Source organism: Anser cygnoides, chromosome Z (genome assembly GCF_040182565.1).
Source record: "Anser cygnoides isolate HZ-2024a breed goose chromosome Z, Taihu_goose_T2T_genome, whole genome shotgun sequence".
Lineage (NCBI taxonomy): Eukaryota > Metazoa > Chordata > Aves > Anseriformes > Anatidae > Anser > Anser cygnoides.
In genome coordinates, this window is record NC_089912.1 from 42,689,541 (window position 1) to 42,705,341 (window position 15,801).

The 15,801-nt window shown below is 39.3% G+C and overlaps 1 protein-coding gene across 6 annotated transcripts in view; it reads right to left on the reverse strand.

The window, feature by feature from the left end:
• The window catches only part of NTRK2 (neurotrophic receptor tyrosine kinase 2), a 202,410-nt gene that overhangs the window by 82,866 nt on the left and 103,743 nt on the right, over nucleotides 1-15,801 (reverse strand). For all 6 annotated transcript variants that reach the window (XM_048080554.2, XM_048080553.2, XM_066989061.1 and 3 more), the window contains one exon: nucleotides 1,519-1,707. In XM_048080554.2, coding sequence (XP_047936511.1) covers nucleotides 1,519-1,707 — 189 coding nt within the window. The remainder of the gene's footprint in view (nucleotides 1-1,518; nucleotides 1,708-15,801) is intronic.

Consider the following 15,801-nt stretch of genomic DNA (forward strand, 5'->3'; position numbering starts at 1 on the left):
GCTTCTATTTTTCACAGGAATTAATGTTCTAATCACAATGCATCTGTATAACATTTTCCTTGTGCTGATCAAGTATCAGCAAATCAGTGATTATTTAATGCATCCCACCAAATATGCTAGACCAAATTATACAAATATGCTCCGGTAGAAGAGATAATGGGGCACTTCTAATCACAAAATAGTACCAAACACACACACACAACGTAGTAAGAGAACATCAGGGATGTGTGATAAAAGAAGAAAAATCCCTCATCTTGCGTGGCAGGATCATTTTTTGTAGATTGTGCTTAGCGTAAAAATCAAGATGTAGATGAGTGTCAATATTCAGAACTAAGTAGTCCAGTATCAGTCTTTACAACCTTAGAGATCATGCATATGTATATGCATGCAAGCACTCATTCACAGGTCAAGCAAGATTCCTATCATGCAATGTAAACTTTGCAAAGTTGGAGGCAAAGTTTTCTGATCTAGGCAGTAGTCCCCTAAACAACAGTTTGTACTTTGAAGCTGTATCATTCTGGGTAGGATACAAATAGGCTGTAGCATCCCTTAGTTGCACACCCAATGCTCAACAGCTGCATTGGAAATCTCTGGACTGACTTCCCAGAGAAACACATCACATGGACACTCCACAAATGTATGTACATTCATACACACATACACACACAAAGACACACAAAGAAGTCTGATATACTTAAAAACCTAAATGTACTGATGAAAAAAAAAAAAATCAGTACTGCAGTTGTTATTAATCACAATACCACTTAGGTGTTTTTTTCAGTTACCTGCTGCAACGCTAATAGCTGGTTCAAAAATCAACATTTCACATGTCCAGTTCTACAACTGAAGAGTAGTAGCTGCAGTTAGGGATACCCTTTTTTAACTATAAAGAGTTAATTATTTTTAACTCTTTGTACTTTTTCACATTTCATCTGCTTCTAACTGAACATGAAATAATTCGTATGTGACATCTACTGTCCACTGAGCAACCTCCCGCTCTGCTTTTCAACATCTTTTCCAGTTACAGAGATTGAATTATACAATTAAATTAAGATAATGGAATTTTTAATCCTTATTATTCTTATACCTTTACAAATACTCAGATTTCAAAATTAGGTTATGTTCATTCCCAAAATGAAAGCAGTGAGTATGTAACAATACTGACTTTGTTTTTGACCCAGCATTTGTTTTGTCCCAGGAAAGCATTCAGTGCACAAGACTGGCTAAAGACCACTGAAATCAATGGAAAGGCTACCAGTGACTTTAATGGAATATGGACTGGGCTTTGAGCATAACACTGATGACTTAATTAACTCATTACAAGGGCCGAATTTGGCTTTGACAGATGTAAAGCAGTTCATCCCATGTATCTTTAACAAACTGCATACATTTTAACCCCACCCTTCCACTCCCAGGAATTTAGACTTTTTTTTTTTTTTCCTGTTAGCTCTGTTAAGGAGCCCCAGCACTTGCACAAAAAAATGAATGACTGGAAAACATATATTTGTTTGTACTTACAGGTGTCTGGCTTGAGCTGACTGTTGGTAATGCCAAAGTACTGAGGATTTTCGATGACGGGAATCTTTGTCATCCCAATGATGACTGCGTCAGGACCCCCCTCAGAAGAAGATGGAGTGTTACTGCCATTTGAGATGTGATGGAGAGGACTGGCTGAATCATCGTCATTGCTTATAACTGAAGAAGGACCTAGAATTATAAACAAAGATTTGCCTTAATTCGGAACATTTCTTTTCCCTCAGACCATTCATTTTTTTTTTTTTTTCTCCAGTCTATCCTTCATCTTAATAGTCAAATGCTCTATTTATGTACCTTGTTGATCTTACCTCAGGAATTTTATATGTCTTGGTGGAGATGAAGAAATAGCAGGAAAAAAAAGAAAGGAAAAAAAAAAAAAGAACACAGTAGTAGGCCATTAGGAGTTGGAAAGTGAAGTAAATTTTTGCACTGGTAGATCACCTAGATTAAATATGTCAGGGTCCAGCATAGTCTGTTATTGAGAAATATCCCTAAATAAGGTATGAAATACACATAATAAATTTTTACCTTAAGACTTTCTCAGATCACAGAGCAATAATACCTTTTCCCACAAACCTGGGGAAACAGCTGCCTTCTCTTTGAGGTGGCATTATAACAAGACAAAAGACAGAGAGAAGATGGGCTCATCCTAAACTTGGAAACTGTCATTTCTGAAAGACAAAATGGCTGGGAGCCAAAATCAAGAGGAGAATGTAGACAGTCACAGAAGGTGCAGAGTATGTGCTCAGAGTAGTGGGAAAGACCTGTCTCACACTACTGTGAGATCTGGGGTCACTGCACAGGTGCTCCTCCAGAACAGGATAATATTCCTCTGGCTCCTGAGGCCCCATCCATACCTGAGACTAATCACATTCCAGAAAGAGGTTTATTTCGATCAGTAATTTAATGACTGTTTTTGTTGTTGTTGTTATTGTTGTTTTGTTTTGTTTTGTTTTCACTGTGTACTCTGTACTTTCAAAGAAAGCACTATGGTGTTAAAACCTCATAATAATAATTTAAAAAGTGCTTAGCAGCATGCTCCACTTCTGTGAGCTACAGGGGCTTTTGAACTAATGGCAAGATCAGTGCAGATACCATTTGAAATCATGTGATCTAACACTGCTATTTGAATTCTCCATTACATCTTCCAATATACAGCCAATATTCAAAGAAAACCAGAGTCACCATTTAGCAGTGACAACATGTTGCCTATTCTGCCCATTAAAGAACCAGCAGAGATCACGCATGCCACATGTCAGACCATTCTCCATCCACGTTAACCTGTGTTTTTGGTGTGGCATTCCCATCTTCTAATTTTAACAATTAATAGATGATGCTAGCAACAGATGGAATGATTCACCCTCTTGATGTGCCTGTCCTGGAAAGGCATCCTTTGATGATACCTGTGTTTGCCGTACCAGCAGAACTCATAGGTGGGGCAATTGTCTCTCTAAAGAAGGGGGTAGCACAGATGATCTTGGCAAAGACAGCTGTTTACTCCAAGTCACCAGCCACTCCTCTGCAAAATGTCCCAAACTGAGCTTTAGGTTGGACGGAAGAGAACAGTGCAGAGGCAAGACAGATCCAAGTAACCCCAGCACACAGATGACATCTGTATTTGCAGGAGAGATGGGGGACATAGAGACAACAGCAGATCATGCAGAAACATCACGGAGGATGTAAGAGAAGATGAGGAGGATGCAACACAATATACACACAAATAATGAATGAGGGCAGGCCCAGACACAGCAGCCAAGAAAGGTCAGGTTTATAGAAAGGAAATTTAGACTCTCTTACTGTTTTGTGGTGCACTGTATCATAACAGGAACACTTTATCATTACATGGTATGGCTCACAGGAATAAAACTTAAATAATTTGGCATGTTGCTATTCAACCGTAGCTTTAGAGGCTCAAGCATACTCCCACCCCTGTCCCGCTTTCCCTTCTCCCCAGTTGGTTTAATGGTGCATGAGGGAAATGTTCTCATAGTTTGAAAAAGTACTTCCCCCCCTAGCCTGAAACATTAGAGGTAATTTTTCAAATGCCTTGCACTTCACTGGAAAGTCACTGTTGACAAATGTAAGTGAAGCCTAGATCTCTGCAATTTATCAAGTGAAATACTAATACCAAGGCTGTTTTTGTCATTACTGATCACTGAGATTGATTCTACTAGGAAAGCTGCCAGGATTAAGAGTTTTTGGTGAAGATTTCTCTAATGAAGTGCAGAACCCAGAACCTGTGGGAAAGGGTCCCTCAGATGGCACACAAGATACTTATGTGAAGTCACAACACATTTTTCAGGTGCATGGGAGTTGTGTGTGGTACAGTTAGAGTGCAAACCCATTTAAAACTGCATTCAGTTTTTTTCTAGAGATCATCCTTAGGCCTCTCAAATTTCTGAATGTCAAGCTAATGGCACCAAAAAGCAGGCAGGAAAATACACATTTTCTTGAGAAAATAGAGTCCTTTTATACATATTATATAGTCCTAATATAGATTTTGTATGAGGGTCAAATCCCTTCTCTTACAGCAAACAGGCAAAATCTCTTGCCTCTGTAATTTAATAGACGCACATCTCTTAAGTCCTTTTCAGCCTTGTTGTTCTCTGCTGCACAGGAGGAGGCTCCTTTGTCATTTTTTGCTTCCACTATACATGTAGTGATGGCAAGGAAATACATCCATTACACATTTCTGGATGTTAGAGTGGTATAATGAATAGAAACTTATTCCATTCACCAAATCATTTCTTACTATTCTAAGACCCATTTTTGTGTGGTGAACTATTTTTTCAGTCAGTATAAGCTGCAAAGTGCTGCAGGTGAAAAGTAGACAATTGTTCTATAAATCTGTTCCCTCAATTAAGATAACTGGTAAAAGCTAGTCTTCCTTGTGGCATGAAATAGGTTCCAAGTATATTCAGCTCTCTGACGTAGCTGAGGAAAATGTGGAAAATGAGGTGATTCCTCAGTAAGTATGCAGTAGTCTAAGAAAAATTCAACTCTGGGAACTCTGTGCTGTGTCCCTTGGTGTCCTCTCTCATTTATTAGAAGCTAATCGGCTCACGCAATAGTCTTTGGAAACAGTTGTTCGGAGTCAAAAATCCTATTTCCTTTTACTGTGTATCTCTTCTCTAGTTAAGCCAAACAGAACTCAACAGATGGAAATTTTTGTGTATCAGAGGCAAGCTGAGCTCACATCCTTTTAAACAGCCTCTTTGCTGGGACCTTTTAGTGAATATGAGCAAACTGGTACACAAACTGTTTCCATATTTTCTTGTATGCCAGACTACACTTTCTGTGAAGTTGCATTTCATCTTTTGAATGCACTAAGTCACATTACAATTACGGGCCAGCATTGCAGCTCACTCCTCACAGCAGCAGCCTCTGACTGATATTCCAGTAATGCAAAACCATTTTCCAGAACGCAAGATGAGCCCATCATCTGTGCTGACAAGAAACTTGAGCAGCCCTGTTCTGAATTTGCACTAAGCTCAAATCGAAAGACAATTTCTTAAAGTACCTTAAAGTGTGGTTTCATGGAGATTAAATGGGGTCACTTCATTATTTTTCAAAGGCAGAATGAGTATGATAATTACACCTATTATAGATTCTGTTTTTTTATCAAATCTACTGTTGATTTCACATCCAAAATATGAAAATTTTGCACAAAATGTCTTTGGTGGAAGTGAAAATCATGGGTTGTCAGTAACCATTAGCTATTGCCAATAGCAGATTCACAGTCAGCTTGACCTCTTAAGAAAACTGCAGAGGTTTTCTCTGCCTTCAAATGTGCTGCCCAACATCTTCACTAGATATCACTTTTAGACTGTGTTTCTTATCTTAAGAAGACAGAAGCTGGAGCCAGATTAGAAATGGTAGACTGCCTTGGAGAAGAAAGATGAGAGCTACACTCTGCAGGGCTGAATTTCTCCTCTCTCTGATGTTAAGCTAAAATCTGCCCATTCTGCATGGCCTAGACCTAAGAAAAATCAACTCTGCATACAAAAATAGCAACTATCAGAAAAAAAAAAAAAAAAGAAAAAAAAACCACAGTGGCATGTAAGAAAAACAATTATATTCTAAACTGGCATGCTATGAAAAAGCCAAAATACTCCCCACTTCCTAGGCTGTGAATGAACCTCACGGAGATAGTATGAGGACGAGCAGAAAGAGTGCTGCTATTTCTGGCCAGAAGAAAGAGGTTCATGATCATAAAATACATCCTTTCCTGCTGCTCTTTTTGCCATCAGAGTTAATGCAGTTTTAGCATGCATGCTACCAAGATCTACCCACACTGTTATTTGCTGGGGCTAGGTTTTGCTCTGCCTTATTCCAGATTTCTGCAAATACTTAGGTAGCTGGCTGTGGCAACACATCTGACTACTGGCTGCCACTGAAATAATCCACATGACCTTCCTGTGTATGAAAGTACAGAAAGAGTCCCAAAGTGAATAATAGCGTGACTCAGCTAAGCAGGCTCAAAAAAAAAAAAAAAAAAAAAAAAAAAAAAAAAAAAAAAGGAAAGGTTCTCAAATGCAGAATCAGAAGGAACATATGGTTATGGTTTGCACCTGGCATGGCCTTGCAAGTACATATTTTCAGACTTTAGTTTAGATGGTCACAAACAATCACTGTGTGCATCTACTTCTCCCTTCACCTACTGTGTTGAAGATGTAAGCAATCTACTCTATGCATACTCTCTGAACTCTAACAAGAGCTCTTGAAGACAGCAATATCCTGCATGCCCCTTGCAACACCCTTCTCTGCGTCACACATCACTTGAATTATTCCTGAAGTTCACTACGAAAGGTTGAGCCAAGCTGGGAGACAATCGAGTAGTTAATTCTCAAAAAACCAGACAATTTTAACTTTATGATTGGAGCTGTGTAGTTACAGGGACACATCTGCTTAGCCGGGTGTTAGAAGGCAGCTCAAGTAGAGGATTGTTTACAGAGATGACTTTTGTGCTGTGATGCCTTAATGACAATAGCTCCTTCCATGACAAATGGCACTCAATGCAAGGAAGATTCTTCAATTGATGTTGCACTAGCATTGGCTCTTCTTGCTTCAGATCCTTGTTCCCATAGGCACAAGGAGCAGTCCATGCAGGGATGTAAGGTAATGGCACACCATCCAGTCAAAAGCAGGCCTGTAAGTGCATGTCATGTCAGTAAGCATCACCTCTGCTGGATTTTAAGGCCATACTGAATCTTCCCTCTTTCTCCTTTTGGGTGGGGTGTATTTTTTAAATAGTTAAATACCTTGTTCTAAAAAATCAATTATTTATGATTTCTTTCCCTATAAGAGTCCCATATTTGCTGTAGTTTTTTTTTCTTTTTCCAGGATTGAAAGGTAGTTTATTCTTTTCTGCTTCAGCAAGACCAGAGATGCAAATTCGCTTGCTATCAAGCTAAGATTCACGTCTCTTACCAGAAATGACATCTTTTAAGCTCAACCCTTGAATCCCTGTTTTATCTTTCATTCCCTCTAAAAGACAACTCATCATTCATGACTTGGTGCACTTTTTTTCTGACCAGTGCTACAAACATCACTTTGAATATTCCTTTGCATTCCTAAATTCAACAACTGTAGGTAACTGTGATACTGAATAATGTTTATGCAGTTCTATTAGACTGCATAAGGAGCCCAGCCTAATAGAAGGTAATGCAATTATTGCAACATTACTTTATATTATTGGTCTCTTAAAATGCTGCATGCTGAATACAGAGAATTGAATTAAGAGGCATAAATAGAACACAAGGAGAAAAAAAATCAAAGCCAGCTGAATAAGCTTCCCAAGGAGAAACCAGTTTAGTCTCACTTTGGTTGGTGGAGCTGTTCAAAGTAAACTCAGATTGTTCTGCAAATCCAGAGTGCGCTTGTTAAAATGATGCTCTTTGCTTTGCAGCTGCTGATAATTTTAATGAGGGAACACTCACAGCATGGTGCTCCTCTGCTTCCTCAGCAGTTCAGCTGTGCAGAGCAATAGCATTTCTTGCTTCTCCTCACCTTCCAGCCAACCCTTCTTGTCTCTTGCTCCCAGCCCTGCCATGTCCCCAGAACACAGCCATTAGTGTTAGCCTTATTGCTGTCATCTCAGTAGTCACTGCCATACTTAGTTTCCAAATTAGTATTATAGGGCTGATACTCCTCTGATTGTGGCGAAGGAAATACAAGAATAAGATCACCCCAAGCAGCATTGCACCCAAGTATAATGCTTCTTGCTTCTGCTACAGAAGCACATTGCTCTTCAGAGCTCAAACAGTGTATGCTCTTCTACCCTGGTGCAGCACGCTGAGCCAAATACTACATTGTAGGCATTACATTTGTGACTCAGAAAACTGAGACTTGCCAGGCTTGGGTGTTTAGAGGATAAATAATTTCACATCTTCTGACAGGTATCATTAATCTGTTTAACTGATGTGCACCCACCAATGCTTGTTTAAGCTTGCACTCTCTTGGTTCTTGATAAGTGAGGTAAGAAAAACTTTCTGACGCTGCCCAAAAAGGTCAGTTCCCATCCAAGAGCATGCCCCCAGGAAGTCAGGGGAACCAGAATGCATGTTGATCCAGAGAGCAAGAAAACTTCCCCATACCCAGCAGACTAATGCCTCCAGTCAGCACATGATCCAGAGACTCCCTTTCCAACAGTCTCTGAATTACAGAAGAAAGAGGGCTCCTCAGAGATCTCTTGCAGGAAAAACTGGCTGGAAATAGAGGTTTAAACTCAAGAAGCACCCCACAGGAATCGATTCACCTACAACAATTGCAGAACAAAGGGGAGACATTTGTTTGGAAATCATAATGGAGCCACAGTACTTTGACACAACATTTCACTTGGGTGATCAAGTCCCCTAAGTGTTTTGCATTTGTTTTCAAATGAAAATCAATGTTTTGTCTTTCCTTATTTGTTGCAGCTCCATGAGAAGACCAAATTGTTTAGTTCTCACTGTATCACATTCCTGCAGAGAAAGTAAATTAGTGACAGATTATTTTATTTCTTACACAGAATAGCTTAAGAAACACATACCCATGACTGTAATTAAATAAAAGGTGCGTTAGAAAACTCTATAGTGCCAAATATTCAGTGTTGCTAGGTGTGAAAGGTCAGTCACAGTAACTTAAATGCTTTTCACCTAAAAAGCACGTTCTTCTTGCTGGAAAACTTATTTCAGATGCCTGACTCCTCTACAGAACATGTAATCTGGGTAATTTCCACTGAAATGGCTGTGCACAGATTTTAGCCACTCAGCTATTTCATCAGGCCTTTTTGTTGTGGCTTTACATCCAAGAGCCACAGCTGCTTATCTGTTTCATTCAGCTTTATTCTGGAGCATGATTGTGAAAGAGTCCCAGTCAGTGCCAATTAACTGCTTTTTTTTCTTTTTTTTTTTTTTTCTCACAACCTCATCTACATTGTCATGTATACACACATTCACACATTTATTTATGCAAAGCCTAGAGCGTTCCAGAAGTCAAGCATTCCACAAGTCAAGTTCTGCAAGGGAGGTTTCCAGCTAAGGAATACACCCTAGGATCCCCTAAGGGACCACTTCATAAAGCAAGTGACTCCCCAGAAACCATGCAACCTATGGAACAAAGGGACAGATATACAGGTGTCCAGGTCTGGGACAGGCTGTCAAGGTCATTCACCCAAGAAACCTACTTTGTAGCTCTGCAAACCCATGTAGGAAGAAAGACAAGGTCTCTAATACATATATTTTTTTTCCGGGGTGGTCTGTTCAAGAGGGAAGGTGGGTAACCCCCTCTGTCCAATTCCACAGCTGACTGTTCCCACAGATGCCAGCAGCAAAGCCCCATCCCACAGCACAGAGGTTGCTGATTTCTTTCTCCTTTCAGCCAGTGAGGCACTTGAATAACAGATCTCACAGCTGCAATCTGGTACATACCTTCAAAATCTTAAGCACCATGACCAATAAATCCTCACACTTATCCTCTGCAAGGTACATGCTACTATTATTCCCATCTTGGAGGCAGCGGGAAGAGCTCTGTTTAGCTTGCTGATTTGCCCAGTGCTGCAGGCAGGATCTTTGTCAAAGTCATGGCCAGGACCAGGAAGGACAGCCAGCCCCTGGTGCCAAACCAGGGAGCACCTGGAGAATTATAGCTCTCCTTCAGCCATAGGATAAATGGTGGCTGTACAGCTGCCCACCACCCCATGGACATGTTCACAGTATCTGCAGCTCAGATGATGTGCCCTATCTTAAAGAATCAGGAATTTATGGCCTCTCATTATTGGTAGTCAAATGAAACACAGATCTGAGACAAAAATCTGGCAGGGATGTGGTGTATTAATCAATATAAGTATGTGAGTCAGAAAAGTAAGGATACAGGGCAGCAGAAAATGTGAAAGAAGGAAAGGAAAAATGATTTATCTTTTTTAATATAGATCACCAAGACCATTTATTATAGCCACCTGCAGGTTTAGATATCTAGGAAACGTGGGTAAAATTACAATCCTTCAAAAATACTACAGTGAAAAATCACTGCAATAAGAAACAAGATCAGCTGGAATGTGCTTGCTGTTGGCATCAAGTAAGAAAGAATAATTCACCCCAAATTAGATCCTTGTTGCTTTTCATTTCATTTAAAAACTATTTAATTAACATTTGCTTACTCAACACTTCTCATAAATAATCTAAGGGTTAACATTCCCATTCCTAGGACTGGGAATGGTCCTCTGTTGTCTAGAAGACAAATACAAAGCGTACAGAAGCAAGACAAATTTTTTCATGCTGCTTTGACGGTTAGTCTTTGAGAGAACTGCAAAGCCATCTGGAATAGTCAATTTGAATAATTTTGCAAAGTCTGTTTAGATAGATATAGCTAAACATGGTGAGAAAATATGGTGGATATACTAGATTGTGTTGAAATGTTCGCTGATATTTTTTTGTTTGTTTGGATTGTTTGTTTACTTATTTATTTATTTATTTATTTTTGCATTGCTAATTAACCTTATTCCCTTCTTTAAGCTCTCCCTGATTAGTTTCCTGGAGTACAGAGATACAATCTACAGGCCTTTCCTATCCAAGCAAATCAGCTGAAAACATTACATGGAAAATCTCTAGAAATACTCTAGAGAAACCTAACAAAAAATGAAGAATTTGAGGTGTTTTTTTATTCTAAAGAGATATCTGACGACATTCACAAGGACAGCCTTCAAGACTTTTGCAAATGGAAGGAAACAATATTTATATCATGCTAAATGGGATTCAGGAGTTGTGTGATAAAATTTTTTCAAATAAGACTGAGGTGAAAAGTTACAAAATTTCCCTCGGTCATTGGAATTGCTCATTAAAAAGTGTAGACATTTCTACCTCTGGAGATCTTAAAGCTATGCCAGGCAAACATCTGTTGAGAAAGATACAAGTATAGTAGATACACGCTTAGGACAGGGAAGGATGATTCCTTTCCAGCCCTAATTTTCCATGATACCATATAGGTAGACCTTGAATGGTCTTATGCAAAACACTTTGACACTTCAGATGTTGACTGATGCCTATTCAAAAGTGAACAGACATGCAGCTCAATAAACACATTGCTTATATAAATAAAATACATAGATCTCATAGATCTCACTGCATTGGTAGTTTACTTTTCCAGGCTGCACAACTAAGATGTATAGACAGGTGAGAAACACACCATTAATGTAGGACTCCAAAGTCTACAGTGGGGTTATTCTACTAGAATATAACTTATATCATTGAATTCTTTACCTAAAATCCATCGTCACCCCCATACCCCTCCCCAGCCTCCCATCTTAATTGTTTCTGAAGTTTTCATTAGTGAAAGTATTAGTTACACGACACTGTAAAACAAAGTTTTGTATCATTTCACCTTTTTTTTTTTTTACAAGTTAAAGTTTCTTACAGGCTTCCAAAATTTTGTGAATTATAAAGGCAACACTATATTACATTGAAGTATATCTTTCAGTTTGTTCTCAACAAACATCACAGCATAATAGCTTCCAATTCATTTTTCATTTACATCCACACTAGCTAACCTTAAACATGACAATCTTTACAGAAGCAAAACTAAATGATTGCATGCAATCAACCCAAACATCACACTCAAGTGATAAACAGTATCTGCAGAAATGCAGCATTGCTGTCTACTCGATTCTTACTGAAGATATCCTACAGCCCAACTAAATATTTTTTGGTATTGCACCAAGTCCCAGCCCAGCTCCTCTTCATCTCCAAACACTCCCCATCTTTGAAAACAGGCTTTGAAAACCAAATTCAAAGGACCATCTACACTTTACAAGGAGGGCATGGGAAGCTGGTGAAACAACTTACCAAGCTGGTGAAACAACTTACCAACAACCAAGTCCACCAATTTACTCTTTGTCAAGTACTCCACTGTCCACTTGGGTGAACAGACTTTGAGTACCAATGGCCCAAATACTGCATGTGTTCAGGAGGCAGTATCATTTGGAATAGAACTGCTAGAAGGACAGGAGGCTTCAGCCCAGGAAAGAGGCTGCCCAAAACTGGCCCTCCATGAGCACAAAACAAGTGGTAGCTTACTTTTCTTCCCAAGCATCAATGTCTGACTTTTATTCCAATTTACATTAAATTACTTAGGAACAATGAATGACTCCTTTTGTGTCTCTGTCATCACAGTGATATCATCGGTTTTCTATACAGCTTCTGTCCCTGGAGAACTCAGCAACTATACACTTCTCTGGTCTTCAAACAGAGATCCTAGCCTCTGTTCAGAAAACCTTGCTGGCTTTTACAGACTAGCCAGAGTCTTCCGGGAAGATTTTTGGTGCTTGGCAATCATGTATCACTAGAAGTTCTTGTGATAGAGATTTGAAGCCTCTACCATGTTTTCCAACATGGAACAGCCTTAGCAACAGACTTACTCTAGCATCTGGTGGTTTTCTGCACCCCTAAGAAATCATACAGAGAAGAAAAGCAACCTCTTTCCATTATTTGCTTCATATCCACAGTTATAGCTTTCTGGATTATACTCAGCTAGATCTTTTGGGACATTGTCTAAAAAACAATTCAGCTTTGGAGATGGGAGGGAGCTAAATGAACTGTTTGGAAGAATATCCCTGCCAATACAGCTTCAGATCAAAGATGTAGATTCGTTTCAGAACAACGCCCTTTCTTCCCAAAACACTATTCCTAAGGTTGTGAAGCCTCACATCCTCTTCAAATGCAAATCTCAAAATTCCTGCAGCAGAGCAAATGACACCTGTGTATATAGAAAGGCATCACTTCAAATTTCAGCCTGTCTCAGCACTGTCATTCACAAGCTGTGGAATCAGCTGCACGACTTGGCTGAATTGCCTCTAGATGTTGGTCTTCTACTGACACTCACAGCCACCTCCCCCCGCATGTCACAGCATGCATCCTGTCCTGCATATTTTCTCTCCCTTCCGTCTTTCCTTGAAATTGTCGCTATGGCAAGCAGGAAGCCACCATATGCAGAAAGCTGTTTGTACCATACCAACCAGCTCAGCCATCCCAGAGGTGGCCACACTACAAGCTAAGCTCTGTCTGTTTTGCTACTGCAGACTTGAAAAAGAATACATTAACTGTGAAATTGGTCATGAAAACACAGAGGGTTTGCCAAAATATTGGAAGGACCATTGTTTCTATTCTGCAGGGCTCTTTTTTTCAAGATGTTGCAGAGAATATTTTCACAAATAGCTCCTGCAATGCCTGAGACCTTTGCTAAGTACTCTCCACTATTTTATTTTTTCTGATGTGCCTTCTCTGCTTATTTACTTGCCTCCTTCTTTATGAAGAGTTTTGCCTCTATCTTTGTAATCATTTCTCTCTTGATCACCAGGTTCATCTGCACTGTCTTGTTTTGTCATCATCCTGATTGTTTAACTCTTTGCAGCTTCCTATCACTTTCTAAAACACTTAGTATATTCTGTTTGCAATTAACCGCATGGCCTCCTGTGTTGTTGTTATTTATATATTAGTACTTGTTATTAGTACTTGTTATACATTAGTACTTGTTATTGTCTAATTTTGGTTGATACTCATTTATTCTCAGAGTTTAACTTTCTTTTTTACCAAAAAAACAGCCATGGCTGTTTCTTAGCAACAGATTGATCAGAACAGATTTACATGGGAATCAAATACTCTCAAAAAGGAACTGCTAAAGGAAGCTAATAATATAGCCTTATTCCTGGCCATTAGCAGAAAATACTATAGTGTATAATATAATGGCTTTGTAATTCTGTATGAATCTAAAGAACACATGCAGAACATTAACACTAAATGAAGTAGAAGACGATATAAACTTTCCTAATTAGTGTATCTCTGAGTTGATCTGCAAGAATAATCTCTTGCCTGAAGAGACTGCAAAACAAAACAAATCACACACAGCCACAATCCTCCCTTGCGCTGGACTAGAATCAAAACTGCAGTCTGTAATGGTCACATACAAACAGGTCTCAAAGGACTAGACTACAAAAGGCAGACACATCCATTTCACAAAAAGTGCACGCCCTTACTTCATGCATACCGATCCTAAATAAACAAGCATTAGAGTTCAATGCAGGAACATGGCCATTTAGTACTTCATTCCTGAGATTTTCACAATTTCAGGAAACTGAAACTTTTTCATTCTTGTAGTCTTCAGAAAGGACCAGTTTTCCCTGAAGATTTTTCTACACCTCACTTTGCCAGACAAGGTTTTCCTCTTTTCCTTTTCCTCTTCCTCTTCCTTTCTTTTCATTTTCCTTTTCCTCTTTCTCTTCCTTCCTTTTTTTCCTTTTCCTTTTCCTTTTCCTTTTCCTTTTCCTTTTCCTTTTCCTTTTCCTTTTCCTTTTCCTTTTCCTTTTCCTTTTCCTTCCCTAAACAATGTGCTGAGCTCCAACTGGCTAGTTCATCAAAAGTGCAAATAAAATTAAATATGAGGATAGGGCGAAAGAATGAAGCCAAATATGAAGCATGAAATCCTATGAACAGAAAAAGTGAAACAGCAATACCAAAAGTCTAATTCTCTGAATTGTACTAGCAACAGAGATTAATTTATCAAATTGACAATGGTGCAAAGTCCTTATGAAAGACAGCAGAATCAGGACAGCTGTCTTTTTATTAAGAAAGATGACATCCTTTTTGGCAAATGAAGACTTGTGCTGCTGTGGCACTTAGTCCTGTCACTGAAAGGCAGCATCTATAATATATAGCTGCATATGAATTATGCTAGGAATGGGTTAAAGTAATAGATCTGTATTATTCCCAAGAGGCAATGCCAAAAAGGTAATTGCCCATATTTGTACCACTAGGTTATAGAGAATGACAGTTTCATGTCTTCCTAATGGTTAACTGAAAATCTATAAAATCCATTTCTCTTTCCTGCTGAGAAATTAATGCAGAACCAGAACCTGAATTCCAACTCCGGTCATACTCGCACAAAACTCCCAGGGAGAAGTGTAAAGACAGTACAATTTCTTTCATGCAAACAGAGATGTAGAGGCTACTTAGCTAGTTTTTCATAAGGGTGCTGCTGGGTTTATTAAAATCAGCAAGACCTACATCTTTCACCTTTCACTCATGCATTCACAAGGACTTAGAGAGGAGGGATGGATATGATGGGGACAAGTCAGGTTGCTGGAGAGTGTACACCTGGATGCCCCCTGCCTTGGGGGGCTTTCAGGTGGGCTGTGTGCAACAGAGGTAAGACACCTCCAAAGAGAGACGGCAGGAAGCAGCCCACACACAACAGCCTCACTGGGCTTCTCCTGGGGTGGCTGAGCTGCACAATATCCAGAGCCCGTTGTCCCTAGCGAGGCACCAGGCTCTGCAGGAAGGGGACACCACACAACCTCAGGGGTCTCCAGTTTGGCTGCCAGCACCCACCACTCAGTCGTGGTATGCTTGGTAGGTACACAAACTCATTTAAAAGAGTGCATGGTTCATCAGCTGAGTGGTTTGGATGTCTGTGCTCCAATACAACTTCACAGAGGCATTAGAATTTGGTTTGATAAGTACCAACTTTTCTTGCTTTACCAGCCAATTTCTCCACATGGTAGTAAAATCCAAGGAACAAAGATATGACAACTTAAAACTGCTATCTAAACAGTCTGCAAAATAAAACAAATATTAAGTACTAATCTACAAGCAGCCTGTAAAATGATAACTCACCCTTTTAAGTTTTTATGAGAAAGTAAGAACAAGAACATCGGTACAAATGTCATTTTTAAAATGAAACTTCATTTTCAAGAGTAAGGTAGCAACAGATTTCTGATGTTTTATATCCCTAACAATG